At 44.1% G+C, this 17,621-nt stretch overlaps 1 protein-coding gene across 11 annotated transcripts in view; it reads right to left on the bottom strand.

Moving 5' to 3' along the window:
• CFAP46 (cilia and flagella associated protein 46) overlaps positions 1-17,621 on the bottom strand; it is a 213,819-nt gene that overhangs the window by 160,207 nt on the left and 35,991 nt on the right. For all 11 annotated transcript variants that reach the window (XR_012905646.1, XM_075935219.1, XM_075935218.1 and 8 more), the window contains 2 exons: positions 9,490-9,613; positions 8,310-8,440 (listed from right to left, as the gene is read on the bottom strand). Coding sequence is in view for 10 of the 11 variants with exons in the window: in XM_075935219.1 (XP_075791334.1) it covers positions 8,310-8,440; positions 9,490-9,613 (255 nt within the window). In the remaining variant the exon portion in view is untranslated. The remainder of the gene's footprint in view (positions 1-8,309; positions 8,441-9,489; positions 9,614-17,621) is intronic.

Here is a 17,621-nt window from a genome sequence, read left to right as displayed (position 1 = left end):
ACCAGGATCCCTTTTCAGTCAGGTCTTCTGATTAAAAACTGGACAGTTGGCAACTCTAGTTAACATGCAATGTTATGTTTTATAAGCACTACAAATGAGATGTTGCTCAGTTTGTGCGTTGTGAACATTTCAAGATTTGCTCCAATCAGAGTGGATATATTTGAATTTTCACATTGTTTCACAGGTATCACGTCCTGGCAATGGAAGAGAAAACCTCAAATGGTATTAAAATAAAGGAGGGGAATGATGATTGGTCAACTTCATAGGAATCAAAAGAAAACAATTTCTCTTTTCCCTTGGATTAAAGTGGTCCTTCCTAGTTTTATAATCTATGCAGTATTCAGTAACCCATAAATGTCAAGGGGTGAATCAGTGAGAAGCAGGGGCAATCACTTCATACCAGGACCAGTTTAAATCAGCTTTATACTTTTAAGTGTGAGTTGGTAAAGTTGAAGAATTGTGACCAATTTCTAATGTGACAAGGTCAGTTCAGAGGGCTATTACAGAGTGGGAAAAATGCAGCCCAAAAAGGGTAAAAGGCCTGCTAGTTATGGGTGGAAGACTGCAGGACAATTAGGAGGATCTGAGAGGGACCTGGCCCAGGCAGATTGGGGCCAGCTGACTCCACTTGAGGCCTGCTGGAGGCCTTTAAAAGCCTCCCCAGGGAGAAAGTGGGGGAGAGATTGAGAGGAGAGAAGGAAAGGCAGAAAGAGAGAGAGAGAGAGAGGGTACGTCTACAATCAAAGTTAATTCAAAATAACAGCCATTATTTCGAATTAACTTTCAAAGCTTCGCCACAGGCAAACCGCTATTTTGAAATAAATTCGAAATAGTGAAGCACTTATTTCAAATTTGGTAAACCTCATTCTAAGAGGAATACTGCCAAATTCAAAATAGCTAAATCGAAATAAGCGCTGTGTAGATACTTATTTCGAAATAGGGGGCCTCCAGTGCTTCCCATGGTGCCCTTGGCTGTGTCCAGACTCAGGGGTTTTTTCGAAAAAAGTAGCCTTTTTTCGAAAAAACATCACCTGCATCTAGACTGCAGCTGCGTTCTTTCGAAATTAAATCGAAAGAACGCGGCTTTTCTTTCGACGGCAGTAAACCTCATTTCACGAGGAAGAACGCCTTTTTTCGAAAGTGCTCTTTCGAAAAAAGGCGTTCTTGAATGCCAACAGGGCTTTTTAAAAAGAGAGCATCCAGACTCACTTGCTGCTTTCTTTCGAAAAAGCGGCTTGCTTTTTCTAAAGTACTGCTTGCAGTCTAGATGCTCTTTTTCAAAAGAGGCTTTTTCGAAAGATACTTTCGAAAAAGCCTCTTTCGAAAGAGGCTTGCAGTCTAGACATAGCCCTTGTGGCTACTCTGGGCCAAACCAAGAAAACTCCTCTGCTTCCCTCACCCAACCCCGGAGCCCTTGAAAGGGTAGACTCAGTTTGGCCACAGGGCCTGTGCCAGCTCTAGGCTTGCCAGCCCAGAGCCCGCAAGCGCTGCTCCTGACCCAGTTGCCAGCATGAGCCAGCCAGCCAGTACCAGCCAGCCCTCCACCGCTCCCCAGGAGCAGTCTGGCAGCTCCCAGGAGCCTGCCGGGGTCTGCAAAAAGGCGGGTGCCTTCCTGGTCCAGTGCGGAGACCATGGACCTGATTGAGGTTTGGGGGGAGGCCTCCAATGTCCATGATCTCCGCACTAGATGGAGGAACGCGGCCATCTACAGATGGATGGCTGACAGCCTGGCCACCAAAGGCCACATGCGCAACCAGGAGCAGGTGCGCATGAAAATTAAGGAGCTGAGGCAGGCCTATGCCAAGCCACAGGGAGCAGCTCCCAACCAGGGGCTGACCCAGACTCCTTCCCCTACTTTGAGGCCCTGGACCGCATCTTGGGGGGCCGGATGGTCCATGTCCCCCAGGTGGTCATCGACCCTGGGGCAGAGGGCCCTGAGCAGGGCACGGAGGAGGAGGATAACGGCCAGGAGTCACAGGAGCCTGGAGGGAGCAGGGCACCCACCCTGAACCCCCGAGGCATCACAGCAGCAATATCACTGCTGTCTCCCGAGGTCGGTGAGGGCTCAACATGTGAGTGCCATCACTGTCCCCTTATGTGAGGAAGAGGGAGCCCAGGGACCGTGCGTGTGGGCCTTGCTGAGCAGGGATCACGCAGCAACCTGTGCGTGTACTGTGCCAGCTGGGGCATGTGGCCCCGGCTAACTGCCACACAGGGGCCCTGGCCTGTTACCCACACACTTGTATGTATGTATGAAGGCACATGACATGCTCCGTACCCCGGGGAGGGACACTATACAATGCCTTCCCTCTATCAGCCCCCTCTACGCAGAGGGCACATCCTCCCCCCCACACCCACACTATGTACAGCACAGGGGCATGGGTACAGTCCCGGGCCAGCTCACACTTCCAGGGATACCAGGACATGAAGGTGAGGAGACCTGCTGTCTTCACCTTGCAGAGGGGGGCTGAGCTCACCCACTGTGTCCCCAGGGATAACTGACCACCTCTTTGGTTTCTCCACAGCTGCACCAGCTGTGATTACAGGGTGCACCACTCCGCCAGGACATCCTCCCGCACCCGGGCCCGCAGGCTCACCCGGAACCAGGAGGGATACCAGCAGCAGCACCTGGGGTTACTGCAGAGGCAGGTCCACAGCCAGGAGCACTGGGTGCAGGAAGACCTCCAGTTGTGGCAGGAAAACTTGCAGGAGCTCCGTGACCAGGGCCGTGCCATCTGCCACCACCTGCAGACCATGGTGCAGAGATTGCTGCCTGTTGCTGCTCCGGCCCCTGTAGCCACCCCAGATATCACTCCTCCTCCCCCTCCTACTTCTTCTTTCCTTCCGTCCCCCCCCTCCATAGAATCATAAAATACTAGGACTGGAAGGGACCTCGAGAGGTCATCGAGTCCAGTCCCCTTCCCTCATGGCAGGACCAAATACTGTCTAGACCATCCCTGATAGACATTTATCTAACCTACTCTTAAATATCTCCACAGATGGAGATTCCACAACCTCCTTGGGCAATTTATTCCAGTGTTTGACCACCTTGACAGTTAGGAACTTTTTCCTAATGTCCAATCTAAACCTCCCTTGCTGCAGTTTAAGCCCATTGCTTCTTGTTCTATCCTCAGAGGCCAAGATGAATAAGTTTTCTCCCTCTTCTTTATGACACCTTTTTAGATATCTGAAAACTGCTATCATGTCCCCCCTTAATCTTCTCTTTTCTAAACTAAACAAACCCAATTCCTTCAGCCTTTCCTCATAGGTCATGTTCTCTAGACCTTTAATCATTCTCGTTGCTCTTCTCTGGACCCTCTCAAATTTTTCCACATCTTTCTTGAAATGCGGTGCCCAGAACTGGTCATAATACTCCAATTGAGGCCTAACCAGCGCAGAGTAGAGCGGAAGAATGACTTCGCGTGTGTTGCTCACAACACACCTGTTAATACATCCCAGAATCATGTTCGCTTTCTTTGCAACAGCATCACACTGCTGACTCCTATTTAACTTGTGGTCCACCATAACCCCTAGATTCCTTTCTGCCGTACTCATTCCCAGGCCGTCGCTTCCCATTCTGTATGTGTATGCCGTACTCCTTCCCATACCTGCTCCCCCACAGGGACGCCGAGGCTCCTGCACCCGCAGTGCTAGGAGACAGGAGGGCCGGCAAGACCCCCAACCCTGAGCTTCTCCTCCCCCTTCCTCCCCTTGCCTCCCCCTTCCAGCTCCCTCCTCCCAGGTTTCCCCCTCCTCTCTCCCACCTTCATTTCTCCTGACCCCAGTTATGGTCAATAAAGAGGGGTTTTTTTGGCAGTAAGTGTTTTTGACATCAGGAGGGGGAGTTAGGGAGGGGAAAGTGGAAGGAGGTGAGGGTGGAATAAGGCACAAGGCCCCAGTGGGGCACGCCAGGGAGACTTCACTCCTCTTCTATCTGGAAGCTCTTCCGCAGGGCCTCCCGGATACCAGTAGCCCCCCCCCCCTCCGATGGGCTTCCCGGCTGGCAGCCGTGAGGGGCTGCGTGTACAGGCCAGCCAAGTGGTTGGCCTCTGCCATCCAGCCTAGCAGGAACGCCTCCCCCTTCTGCTCACACAAATTGTGCAGCACACAGCACGCCGCCACCACATGCAGAATATTCTTCTTGGAGAGGTCGAGTCGGGTGAAGCGGCATCAAAATCGGGCCTTCAGCCAGCCTAAAGCCCCCTCCACCACAATGCAGGCCCTGCTGAGCCTGGCATTAAAGGCCTGCCGGGAGGGATTGAGGTGTCCCGTGTAGGGCTTCATGAGCCAGGGTTGTAGTGGGTAGGTTACATCTCCCACCAGGAAGACAGGCATGTCCACGTCCCCGTCCCTGATGTGGCAGCCAGGGAAGAAGGTCCCAGTGTGCAGCCTCTGGCACACGGAGGAGTTGCAGTAAACCCGTGCGTCGTGTGCTTTGCCGACCAGCCCATGTTAATGTCCACGAACTGGCCCCGGTGGTCAGACACAGCCTGCAGGATGACCGAGAAGTATCCTTTCTGGGAGGCCTGGTGTTCCGGGGCACGGATGGGGATATGCATCCCGTCGACTGTCCCTTCCCCCCTGCAGTTGGGGAAGCCCAGAGCACCAAACCCCTCGATGACCGTGTCCACATCAGTGGGGCGGATGACTCTGCAGAGCAGCACTCTATTGATGGCCTTGACCATTTGCAGAGTGACACACAAACCACCGAGAGTCACTGGGGTGCCAGGGTGACTGAGAGCGCTCCTTCCCCGCTACTGCCCCGTGCCCCTACCCCAGAAGCAACACCCCCTGCAATCCTGGCCACCGCAGGCAGTCTGTAGTGTGGCTGGGACAGAACAAACCCTCCAGTAGAGGGGACTTGCACCCCTCTTTTCCCTAGGGCAGCCCATCCACTCCTCGCACCTCCTCTCCCCCGCTACAGTGACCGGAGACTGCCACACCTGCATGAGCACTGCTCCGATGGTGGATCTCCCCATGCCAAACTGGTTTGCCATGGATAGGTAGCTATCCAGCATGGAGAGCTTCCAGAGGGTGATGGCCACATGCTTCTGGAGGGGAATGGTGGGCCTCATGTGCGTGTCCCGTCACCGCAGAGCAGGGGCAAGCCACTCACAGAGCTCGAGGAAGGTGTCCTTCTTCCTCCTGAAGTTCTGGGTCCACTGTTGGTCTCCCCAGCACTCCAGGATGATGTGATCCCACCAGTCACTGCTGGTGTCCAGACGCCAGATGCAGCGTGGCACACTGGCATCCGGCCGCTGCTCCTCCAAGGCCCCCAAGGGAGTCCGTAAGAGGACCTGGGGGCTGGGCTGCCGCAGAAGCTGCCACGCAGTCTCCAGCACTTGCTGCCAGGCTTGCAGCAAGACATTCAAAATAAGCACCAGAGTCTTTTTGGTGCCAAGTGTTGTGGTGTCCCGAGTCAGGGCAACCAAAGTAATCAAAGAAAAAAAATGCTTTGCTGTCCCTCAGCAAAGTAGGCAAGCAAGCAGGAAAACCTGAGAATCGGCTGACCAGGGGGGCCCCTTTAAGCACAAGCCTCAGATAGCCTCAGACACCAGCAACGCAAAACAACTACTGACCTGATGCCCTGCTGGAACTGGTTTCAGCTGGCCTTAAATGCGATTCAGTGTCCAATTAGCATGGATGCACTATTTCAAAATAGCAAAACACTATTTCGAAATGCATTTTGTATGTAGACACATTATTTCAAAATAAGATATTTAGAAATAATGCTGTAGTGTAGACATACCCAGAGAGACAGAGAGCAAGCACGCAAGTGTTAGAGACATATGAAGTACCAACTATATTACAGCTAGAGACAGCAGGGGTGTGGAGTCTCAGAAGGACTGGCTGGGCTCCCTACCCTAGAAACCAGCTATAAACCCATACTCTGGCAAAGAGGGGAAGGCAGTCGACCCAAACACCAGCCAAGGAATGAGGGGCCCTTGCCACACCAGATAAAAAGAGACCATCCTCTTTGGTGATTATTCTCAACAATAAAATATTCTTATTTCAGACTAACTCAGTACTTATTTCTTGGGATGCTGTTTACCAGAAACACAAGACCAGCATGTTACATTCCTGCATTAAAATAACAGAACTCCAAGAAAATAAATTCCAGTTTACAGGCTATGTTATACCGTTTGTGTAAAAGACACAAATTATTTGAATGTACATGTATAAAACAATTCTAATCCATATACAAACCTCCCAACTGAACAACAATCAGCTTTAACTAAATATTCTACGAACAATTAAATGAATAATAAAACCATATACATTTCATTTATATCCTGGAAAACATGCTTCATAACCTACTACTTGCCTAACAACTGATTAATTTTACCAAATATTACTCTTTTACAGCACTGCTAACTGTGTAACAAACAAGTTATTCCACCAAGTTCTCTACAAGTGCATCTACACTGCACCCAAAGCTCGAAATAAGCTATGCAATTTGAGTTATGTAAATTGTGTAGCTCATTTCAAGTTAATTTCAAAATAGCTTATTTTAAAATTTCGAAATAGAGCTCTATTCCAAAATGCCCCTTACTCCCTGTGGAACGAGGTTTATAGAGACGTCGGAATAGTGAGCCCATTATATTTTGCAATAACAGGCTTTCTCCAAAGACATGGAATAGCTAATTCGAGATATTTCCAGGATCCTGAAATAGTTCTGCAGTGTAGACGTAGCCAATGGGTAATAACTGGCATAATTCCGTAGATTACCTGGCACTGTAACAGTTATTTGATCAAACTGTATAAAATATTTTACCAATTATTCCTATGTTACTTCCTTTTTCTAAAATTTACCTCTATAACTTTAATTAGAATCTGTAGATTTACTGATGAAAACTCCCATACAAGGCCTAAGTATTAATTTATTATTATTAAGCTTAACTGTATATTTGTATTTTTACCTATAATTATCCCCCTGAAACACAAACAAACATTAAAGAAAGGATAAACATGAATTTGGACGAAGTAGGGTGACCCTTTTCCAATTGCCCTGACTTCATGTTGTAGCACAAGAAATAGTGCTTCCCTAATATTTTAATGGTGCTCCGGGATAAACCTTGTTTGGGAGTATAAAAGCAGGTTTCTAAATGTACATGTGGCATGAGGAGGAAAGTGCACATTGAGACCCTGTGATCCTGTTTTTAGTTCAATTATTAGAAATAACAAATGATCTTACTGTAACATAAATTGTCTTGATTTTAACATAATGTAACATTGGAGATTTAACAAGAATAAGGAACAGCTGTGCAAATAAAATGTGCTTGGTTCAGAATGTTCAAACTGCACTTTTATTATATCCTAAAAACGTAAGAAACATTACTGATGGCATTAATTTGTAAAAAGGACATGGCTGTTCAACTAATTTTAAAAGATTACATGTCTGAAAATTGCCATTAACACACCTGCATGGATCTATATAAAATACATTCCTCAAATAGGACTGCTTTGTGCCAAGCTTCTCTATTATGCATTCCTAATAAAATTACTCATGCTCAAACAGCTTTTCAATTAAAAATCAAATGGGTTAGAAATGAAAACTTTTAAAGTATATACTACACTTAATTAAGGTATACAGTTGCCATTGCTGGAGTTCTATCTGAAATTTGAGAGAAATAGACTATCTGTTTTTTTAAATACACAATTGTCCACATAATGGAAAAATAACCAGGATTAAAAATTCACTTTTAAAAGGACATCATTGATTTGAAAAGAAAAGAATTGAAAGATACTTGGTAAGTCTTCCCAGACAAATCTATGAATTTTACCATCACATTTACCTATTTTAAAAAAAAAAAATCTGCTTCTCTTCTTTGTTTGTGAAAGAGACATCTACTAACAATGAAACAGACTACTAGTAATAGTGGATAAAAAGCTACTGGTATTATCATCTAATGGAATTATTCTTTTGGTCTCAGTGGCAGAGGTCTGCAATTTTATGCTGAATGTTCCAAGATTCAGTACTGCTGAAACCCCATGCATGGGGTGATCATGTACATAAACTGATATCATAGCACAGAATAAATATATTGAAAAAAAGAGAAGGTGCGTCAGTGACAGGAACACCAGGAGTTACAGTAATAGTAGATAAAGCATTATCTGATAGAAATTCCAATTTTTAAATTGTTGATGTGAAGTGATAAATTGTTTAATAATCAAATCATCCCTCTAGGGTTAAAACAAATGTAAAATATCAGCAATTGATTGACAGTGTATAACACAGAGTGACATTTAAAAATATTTTTAAAACATCAATTAAGCAAAGTAGTAATGCAAGTAATGAGTTGACTTACATTTTTTAGATTGTGGTACCTTCCTCACCTGAGTATCATCATACAAGAGACAGAATCTGCATGCTGCCCGGCACACATCCCATACTCCTTGTTTCCGTGCAACTTTTGCCAAATCTGCCCAAAGACTTATTCTATTGTAAAAATAATCACATATGAAAACTCTTTAAGAGATTTATTTTTTAAATGCTAGATTCAGCCTGAAATTTCAGGTTAATTAATAATATCCTACATTATAATATAGACTTAAAAACCAGGTAAAAATTATTTCATTATTACTAAATTTAGGGTCAATTTTATTACTACAGGTTGTACCTCCCTTAATTGGGATTCTCTAGGTACAGGACCACAGAGCCCAGGTATAAGGAGTTTGGACAGCAGGGCAGGAGTGGCCGGGGGGGGGGGGGGGGAGCCCTGTTTTGGGCGAGATAATGGAGGAGCAAATGATGCAGCAGGAAGTTCTGTCTCTTGTCCTGGGAAGCAGCGGGGGGAAAGAGGGAGCTCTGGCCCCATGAGGCAGTGGCAGCTGTGGCACTTCAGCCCCGGCTGCGGAGCTCAGGGGCTGGCAGTGGCAGCCGTGGAGCTCTGACCCTGGCCGCAGAGCTCAGGGGAGGCGGCCCTGGCCACACAGGTCTGGCCCCATCGGCAGCCATCGAGCCCCTGCATGCCACGGCCACTCAGGCAGCAGGGGGTCTGGGCTGGAGCTTTAGCCAGGGCAGTAGGGGCCATGTTCGGAGGAACCTCCCCGGATCCAGCAAATCTCCTTCAGGACTGGTCAGGTCCTGAGGGTATCAGATGAGGGAGGTACAACCAGTAATAAAGATAACTTATAAAGCTTACAGCATTTAGCATCAACTGCAGGAGGAGGATGCCAGTTACTGAAGATTACTTATATATTGGAATCAAGGGATAAAGCTGTTATTGCGAATTATATCAGTATATAAGATAAATAACCATAACAAAGTTTAATGGCTATGGCCACATTGTGAGTATATGCTTCTGATCCCCTGTTTAAAGTAAGTACAGCTACACTGAATCTGAACCAGAGTGCTCCACTCCATATAGGACTAAGCCTCAAATAACATCAGAGTCATAATAGCAAAGTTTTCTTCTTTGGTAACAGCAACACACCATCTTTAAAATGGAAAATAATGATCCTCTATTCCTTCTTTGCAGTAATTACCTCTCCTTGTCATTTCCATGTCCTAATCGTTTCAAATGTCCTTCAGCTTTCTCCACACTTTTAGTATGATGTTGTGCTTTTGCACAGAGATAACTTATTTGGCTTCTACATTTACCTGAAGAAACTTAATGGAGAAAAACGAATGAAAGCAAATTTTGAAACTTTACAATGTATGCTTTTCATCACAACAGTAATAACTTCATTCATAAGTAGATCCTTATACATTTTAAAATACACATACAATAATTTTAAAAATACAAAAGTTATTTTGTACTAACAATTTTGTTTGAAATTAGTATAAACAAAATATTCTAATTAGCAAAAACAGTTTGATTCAGGGCAACCTAATTAAAAGAGAAATATATCTATATTGAAGACTTCCTGTAGGGACATACGTTTTCATGTGTGAATTTTGTGTGCTAACTGGAATTTAATAAAGTAATATAGATGGCATCAGTGAAAAGTACACAAATTCATAATTAAATTTGTGAAACATTTGAAGTTTTGCTTTTTTAGTTCTCAAGACCTTTCTTCGAAATGTAGGCCACAATTCTGCACTAATAGCTACAGTAAAGTACTCCAGCTGTATAACTATGAATTTTCAGCAAGAATTTTACAATAACTTTGACTTTGGAACAGGCTTTTTAGTGTTAAAGCTGAGAACAATTCCCCAAAACATTTGTTTTAGAGAGGACCAATGCAGCTACTATCAAAGCAACTATGAAGGGAAAGTGAGTCATTAAAATGTGGGGCTGGAAGGAAGCTTGGGATGCTATGAAGCCTAGCCTCCTGAGCTGAATCAGAACCAAGCAAACCCAGACCATCACTGAAACACTGCTGTTAATATGTCCAAGCATGAAATCAGCCTTTTTCCCAACTGCATCACACGTTGCTGACTCATATTCAATTTGTGAGCTATTATTTATCCCCAGATCCTTTTTAGCAAGACTACCTCCTAGCTAGTCACTCCCAATTTTGTAATTGGAGATTTGATTTTTCCTTCCTTGGTGAAGTACTTTGTTCTTATCTTTATGAAATTCTTACTATTGAATTCAGACCAACCCTTCATTTTGTCCAGATTGTTTGGAATTCCAAAATTCTGTCCTCCAAAGTGCTTACAACCCTTCCTAGATTATGTCATCTGCAGATTTTATACGTATATTCTCACCTCTATCATCCAAATCATTAATGAAAATATTGAATAGTACTTGACCAAGGACTGACCCCTGCCCATGTGAAATGCCTGCCCAGTTTGACAATCAACCATTGATAACTACTCTTTGCAGAGGAGACTGATGAGGAAGCCACATGACTCTCCTCTACCAAGATTCTTTCCCACAACACCCCTATATTAGTGGAGAACCAGGACAACTTCACTTTATACCAGCCCAACCTCTGCCCACTCCTGTGCTGCCCCTTCCTCTGGCACCAGCAACAGGGCTTGGCATACTCATCAGCAGCAGTGGGGACCAGAGAAATGGATTGATGCAGTTGCAGACTGCTCCACTCCTCCAGCTGCTGGCTGTGTTGCTAGCTTCTTGCCAATGAGTGCAGGGGTTGGTCCCTCCACTGAGTGATGCCGCTGGCAGCTTTTTTTGAGGGAGCAGAGCAAGGTAGAGCTGTGTTGCTTTGCTTCCACCCTTTCCCCACACTGTTGCAGGGGCTTACTCCTGCTACTGATGCCAAGCCCTCACCAAGTCCCACAGGCTGCTCAGGGGCTCTAAGTTGTACCCGCATCTTTTAGTCATTTCATCTAGACTACATAGTTTTTTTAATGAGCATATCATATAGGACTGTATCAAAAGTCTTACCAAAATCAAGATACTGTGTCAACTGCTTTCCCTCAGCTAGTATGGCAGGGAAATAACACTTATTTCAAAATAATTATTTCAACATAGCAGTAGTGTGGACGCTCCACTGCTTCTGGTAATTCGAAATACCCCAACGTCATTCAGAATAATTATTCCCCAGTGCTTCCTAGGGGTCTAAGTCAAGTTAGCACGTCTCCATTAAGGAAGCCTGCTTTCAACTAATTTTGAGGCTTTCCTGTAGTGTGGACATGCTATTTCAAATAGTTATTTTGGGAGCTTTTATTTTGAAATAAGTTATTTTGAAATAATTTCCTAGTGTAAACATGCCCTGGGTGCTTACAAACTGATTGTTTAATAATTTGTTCCAGTATCTCTTTAGGCATTGAAGTTAGGCTCCCTGGTTTATAATTCCTCTACTACTCATTGTTCCCTTTTTAAGGCACATTCTATGTCTTCCCTTCTCTAATCCTCTGGGACGTCATTTGTCCTCCAGTAGTTCTCAAAGATCATTGCCAATTGTTCAAAGATTGGCTTCAGCTAATTCCTGAAGTACCTGATTTCATCAAGGCCTACTGACTTGAACACATCCATTGTATCTAAATATTCTTTATTCTGTTCTTTCCCTAGTTTGGCTTGCATTCCTTCCCCCTTATTAATATTGTGTTTAATATGGTTACTGAGTAATTGAAAAAAGTCAAATGCCCATTAAATTTTAATATTAAGCATCACCTATAGGTATTTACTTTTTCTAATAATAGCCCACAAACAATTTACATAATCTATAAAAATTAACACTAACAATGAGTATTTGAATAGATATTCAAAGTTCAGTTTGTTAACATCAAATACAAGTTGTTTTGTTTTTTTGGTGGGGTAGGCATGATAAAGATAGAAGTCTTTGCAGGCACAAAAATATCTGACAGATAACTGAAATGAGAGTGACAGAGACAAGACACAAAGAAGGGATGAGTTGAGCCCCTAGGTGCAAAATAGTCTAGCAATATAAACACATCAAACTGAGATTTTTTCTGCAGTATAATGTCAAGGCAGAAATGCTTCGTATATGTGGCTGTCCTGAAAATCTGATGAGGCAGGATACAGACTTTAGTAGAACTATCATCACTGAGATAACCCAGACTGAATAAGCTTTAATTTGATCCTTGAGCAGCTTGCCAAGTAACAACAATGAATGCATAAGCATAAATATTTCTGACATTTAAAAAACAAACACATTAAATATTAGTGTTGAATCAAACAAAAAGCGAAAAGGGCTATAACCTTAATGTCTTTATAAATAGTCTTTCAGTATAATGTTTCCAATGAATCATACCTTCCTCGTTACTTCGGTAACTGTAAGTTAACTGGCAATAATTATACTAATATCATGTAAGCAGAATTTGTAAACCGTACACAAGTAGCATGATGTCCTCTGGATGTGTGGATACAAATCCCATTAAAATTACTGATGAGTAAATACATACACTAAAAAGACAACAAAGTGTTCTTAAAATGCTGATGAAAGCACAGTCATGTAAATATTCTTCATTCTGTATTCTAAATATGGATAATTTATACTACTAAAAAATCATCTACAGGAATCAAATTCAATGTATTGTTGAGCTAGAGATGCATTTATATTTGTTAATTTAAAAAAAATATTTAGTTTAGTTATTTGTTATCAAGAGATTAGTCTCAGTTCTATTGAAAGCTTTAAGAGCGAAAGTAAAACTTTTGGAAACAATATCTTGAAAAAGTTTATTTTAGTCAATCAGTCTATGCTGATATTTTGTAAAATGATCCTAATTATTCAGATTATCCACAGTTGAAGGCTAGCATATGAATGTAAGAGAAATTCTCAAGTAAACCTAAAATTGAAAAATCAAACAAATTTTATATTAGCTGGAAATCTAAGATGAATTATGTTTTAAGTCTCTTCACAGTACATGCATGCTGCAGTTCAATGAAAGATAATATTTACTTCAATTAAAGCTGATGTCTAATTTATACAAAAAAATGATTAACTGTTAACTGAAAAGCTTTTAACTTGCCAAGTGCACAGATCAAGGATCTACATTTCCCTTACTAGAGTTAATGATCTAAAATAACCTGAAAGAAGCTATCTGAAGGAAACTGAGGTGCTACAGGAAGTAGGATTAGTGACTATGTAAATGCTCTCTTCCATGTCATTACTTAATCAAAGCTTAATTCTACTGTTCATATAATAATAATCTGGGATGAACATTCTGGTTTGGCTGAAAAGAGTTTACTATAGGATTGTGTGTGAGGGACTCAATGTTGTCCCAGTCACGTATTTCATCAGCAAGGAATCACCAAAGCACAGAGACTCCCTCTCCCATGGACATGATCTTTACACTATGGCAAAGGAGGGGAATCTTCAAAAGGCTGCTTAAACTGATGTTAAATTAAATAAATAAATTAATGGAGATTGCCTATCTCCTAAAACAGACCTTGAAAGGTCATCAAGTCCAGTCCCCTGCCTTCACAGCAGGACCAAATACCATCCCTGACAAATTTTTGCCCCAAATCCCTAAATGGCCTCTGCAAGGATTGAATTCATAACCCTGGGATTAGCAGGCCAATGCTCAAACCACTGAGCTATTCCCCCCGCTGGAACAGAAGGTAAGCAGTGGCAGGAGAAGCAGTTAGTAGCCTGTCAGGAGACTACCATTTTGCTTTGCCTGGAGATGAGGCACGTGAGGTAAGGCTGTTCCGGTAAGGCTGCCCCAGCTGGAACAGCCTCACCTTGTGTGCCCTGGCTCTAGCTGGAGTAAAGCAGCAGCCACACGAGGCACATGCAGCTGCGGCTATATTCCAGCTGGAGCCAGGGCTGCCTATGGTGCTATTTTTAGTACTGAGATCCCACAGGTACCGGGTTTGTGGTACTAAAAATAGCACTGCAGATGGCCTCTGCTCCAGTCCCGGCATGCGGTCCCACCCTGGGAGCAGTTGGGGCCATGGCTGCAGGAGCTTCTGGGGCCAAGACCATGGTACTAAAACTAACACCGTGGCCCCAGCACTAGCCCCCGCAAACTGCTTTCCATTTCAAAGGTAGAAAGTTAGGGAAGAGGCAGGGGGAGAACTAAGGGGAAAGGGGATGAGGAGAGGAAATAATTTGTGCTGAGGGGAGAGGAAAGGGTCAGGGCAGGAAAAGAAAGGGGCAGGCACCCAGGGGCAGGGTGGAGGAGAGACAAATGCCAGGGGGCCAAGAGGAGACAATGAGGAAACGGGCAGGAGTGGAGAGGGGAGGGAAGGTATTAGTGGAGGTGGAAGAAGAGAGAGGACGGGGTGACGCTGGAAGAGGAAAGGGGAGTGACAATGGGGGCAAGAGGGAGGAAGAGGAGAGGGGAGGAGCGGGTGCCAGGAGAAGAAGGGTTGAAAGGAGGAGAGGGCATGAGGAAGTCATGTGTGAGGGCACAGAGGGGCATGAGGAGAACTAGGGCAGAGTGTGGTGAGAGGGTGGGCACCAAGGAGAAAGCGGGCAAGGAGGGAAGGGACAGTGAAGGAAGGGGGAGGCACCAGGAAGGTGCAGGTGCCAGGGGTATTGTGGAAGGGTAGACACATGGAGGGGAGGGATGGGAACCAGATGAGAGAGGCTGGGCAGGTGAGTAGAGGGAGGTGTTAGGAGAGGGAATGGGGAGGGGTAGCTACAGATGATCTGAGTGAGGCTAGAGGAGGAGTGGGCACAGGGGGAAGAGAAGGGTGGGGGCAGGGGTCAAGGAGGATGGGGAGGAGGGCAGGTCCCCAAAGGGCTAAGAGGAGTGAGAAGAGCAGGAGCAGAGGAGGGTGAGGGGTGGGGGCAGCAGCAAGTACCAGGGGAACAGATGGGATGAGGGGAGGGTGGGAGACAAGGCAGCAGAGGGAAAAGGGAGAGGTTTATCAGATATTTATTAATAACTTGGGTGCCACAGTGGAACACATCTGAACAAGCACACATGAACTCAATACTGATGCACAAGACAAAACTCACTCCGTTCATGGGAGTAAAATCTTAACAGGAACACTAGAGACCAGTGCTTCTCAAATTAGGGGTTCTAACCTATAAGGGAGCTGCATGTTTATTTTAGAGGTGGCATGATAGTTCCATCATTACTTCTGTGCTGCCTTCAGAGGCGGGCAGTTGGAGAGCAGTGGCTGTTGGCTGCTCACCCACCTTTGAAGGTAACAATCTACCCACAGCAGCACAATAGTTAACCATGCCTCCCTTACTTCTGCACTGCTGCCTTCAGAGCAGGGTGGCTGCTGAATGAAGGCCCAGCTATACAGTCAGCAGTGCAGAAGTAAGAGTGGCCATGCCATCCTTACTTCTGCTTTACTGCTGGTAGCGATTTGGACAGCAGCCACCCCTCTCTAGCCACCCAGCTCTGAAGGAAGTGCCATTGCCTGCAGCAGGGCAGAAGGAAGGATAGCAGTACCATAGTCTTTCATACAATAACCTTGCTACCCATCCCCAACAACTCATTTTTGGGTTAGGCCCCTACAACTACAAAATCTCAAAATTTCAGATTTAAATAGCTGAAATCATAAAATTTATGATTTTTTATAATCCTCTGACCAAGAAATTGACCAAAATGGTGAATACTAGTGGGAAGGGGGTAGGTTTAGAAGATAAAATTAAAAAAAGAACAAATTAAAAATCACTTAGGAAAGTTAGATGTCTGCAAGTCACCAGGGCTTGATGAAATGCATCCTAGAATACTCAAGGAGCTGATAGAGGAGGTATCTGTGCCTTTAACTATCATCTTAGAAAAATCAAGGAAAATAGAAGAGATTCCAGAAGACTGGAAAAGGGAAAATATAGTGCCCATCTATAAAAGAACAACCCAGGAAACTACAGACCAATCAGTTTAATCTCTGTGCCAGGAAAGATAATGGAGCAAGTAATTAAGGAATTCATCTGCAAACACCTGGAAGATAATAAGGTGATAGGTAACAGCCAGCATGGATTTGTAAAGAATAAATCATGTCAAACCAATCTGATAGCTTTCTTTGATAGGATAACAAGTCTTGTGGATAAGGGAGAAACAGTGGTTGTGGTATACCTAGACTTCAGTAAGGCACCTGATACGGTCTCACATGATATTCTTATTAATAAACTAAGCAAATAAAACATAGATGGGACTATTATAAGGTGGGTGCATAACTGATTGCATAACCATTCTCAGAGAGTATTTATTAACAGTCGCAATCACGCTGGAAGGGCATAACAAGTGGGGTTCTGCACAGGTCTGTTTTGGGACCATTTCTATTCAATATCTTCATCAACAATTTAGATATTGGCATAGACAGTATGCTTATTAAGTTTGCAGATTATATGAAGCTGGAGGGGTTGCAACTGCTTTGGAGGATAGGGTCATAATTTAAAATGATCTGGACAAATTGGAGAAATGGTCTGAGGTAAATAGGATGAAGTTTAATAAGGACAAATGCAAAGTACTCCACTTAGGAAGGAACAATCTGTTTCACACATAGAGAATGGGAAGTAATTGTCTAGGAAAGAGTACTGTAGAAAGGGATCTAGGGGTCATAGTGGACCACAAGCTAAATATGAGTCTACACTGTGATGCTGTTGCAAAAAAAGCAAATATGATTCTGGGATGCATTATAGGAGTGATGTGAGCAAGACACGAGAAGTCATTCTTCCACTCTACTCTGCACTGAGTAGGCCTCAATTGGAGTATTGTGTCCAGTTCTGGGCACCACATTTCAAGAAGGATGTGAAGAAATTGGAGAAGGTCCAGAGAAGAGCAACAAGAATGATTACAGGTCTAGAGAACATGACCTATGAAGGAAGACTGAAAGAAATGGGCTTGTTTAGTTTGGAAAGGAGAAGACAGAGGGGACATGATAGCAGTTTTCGGGTATCTAAAAGGGTGTCACAAGGAGGAGAGAGAAAAATTGTACTGTTTGGCCTCTGAGGATAGGACAAGAAGCAATGGGCTTAAACTGCAGCAAGGGAGGTTTAGGTTGGACATTAGGAAAAACTTAGAAAAACTTCTAACTATCAGGGTGGTTAAATACTGGAATAAATTGGCTAAGGAGACTGTGGAATCTCCATCTTTGGAGATATTTAAGAGCAGGTTAGACAGACATATATCAGGGATGGTGTAGATGGTACTGGGTCCTGCCATGAGGGCAGGGGACTGGACTCGATAACCTCTTGAGGTCCCTTCCAGTGTTCTATGATTCTATGGGTCATGAATTTGGGAGGCCCTAGATATAGTCTTCTAAACACTGTCATTGGCCCCTGTGGTCAAATTATTTTTCAGGCTGGCTTAAAAAAAAAAAAAAAAAAAAAAATCA

The sequence above is a fragment of the Pelodiscus sinensis genome, chromosome 8, assembly GCF_049634645.1.
Source record: "Pelodiscus sinensis isolate JC-2024 chromosome 8, ASM4963464v1, whole genome shotgun sequence".
Taxonomy (NCBI): Eukaryota; Metazoa; Chordata; order Testudines; family Trionychidae; genus Pelodiscus; species Pelodiscus sinensis.
This window is presented reverse-complemented; position numbering and strand designations above follow the sequence as displayed.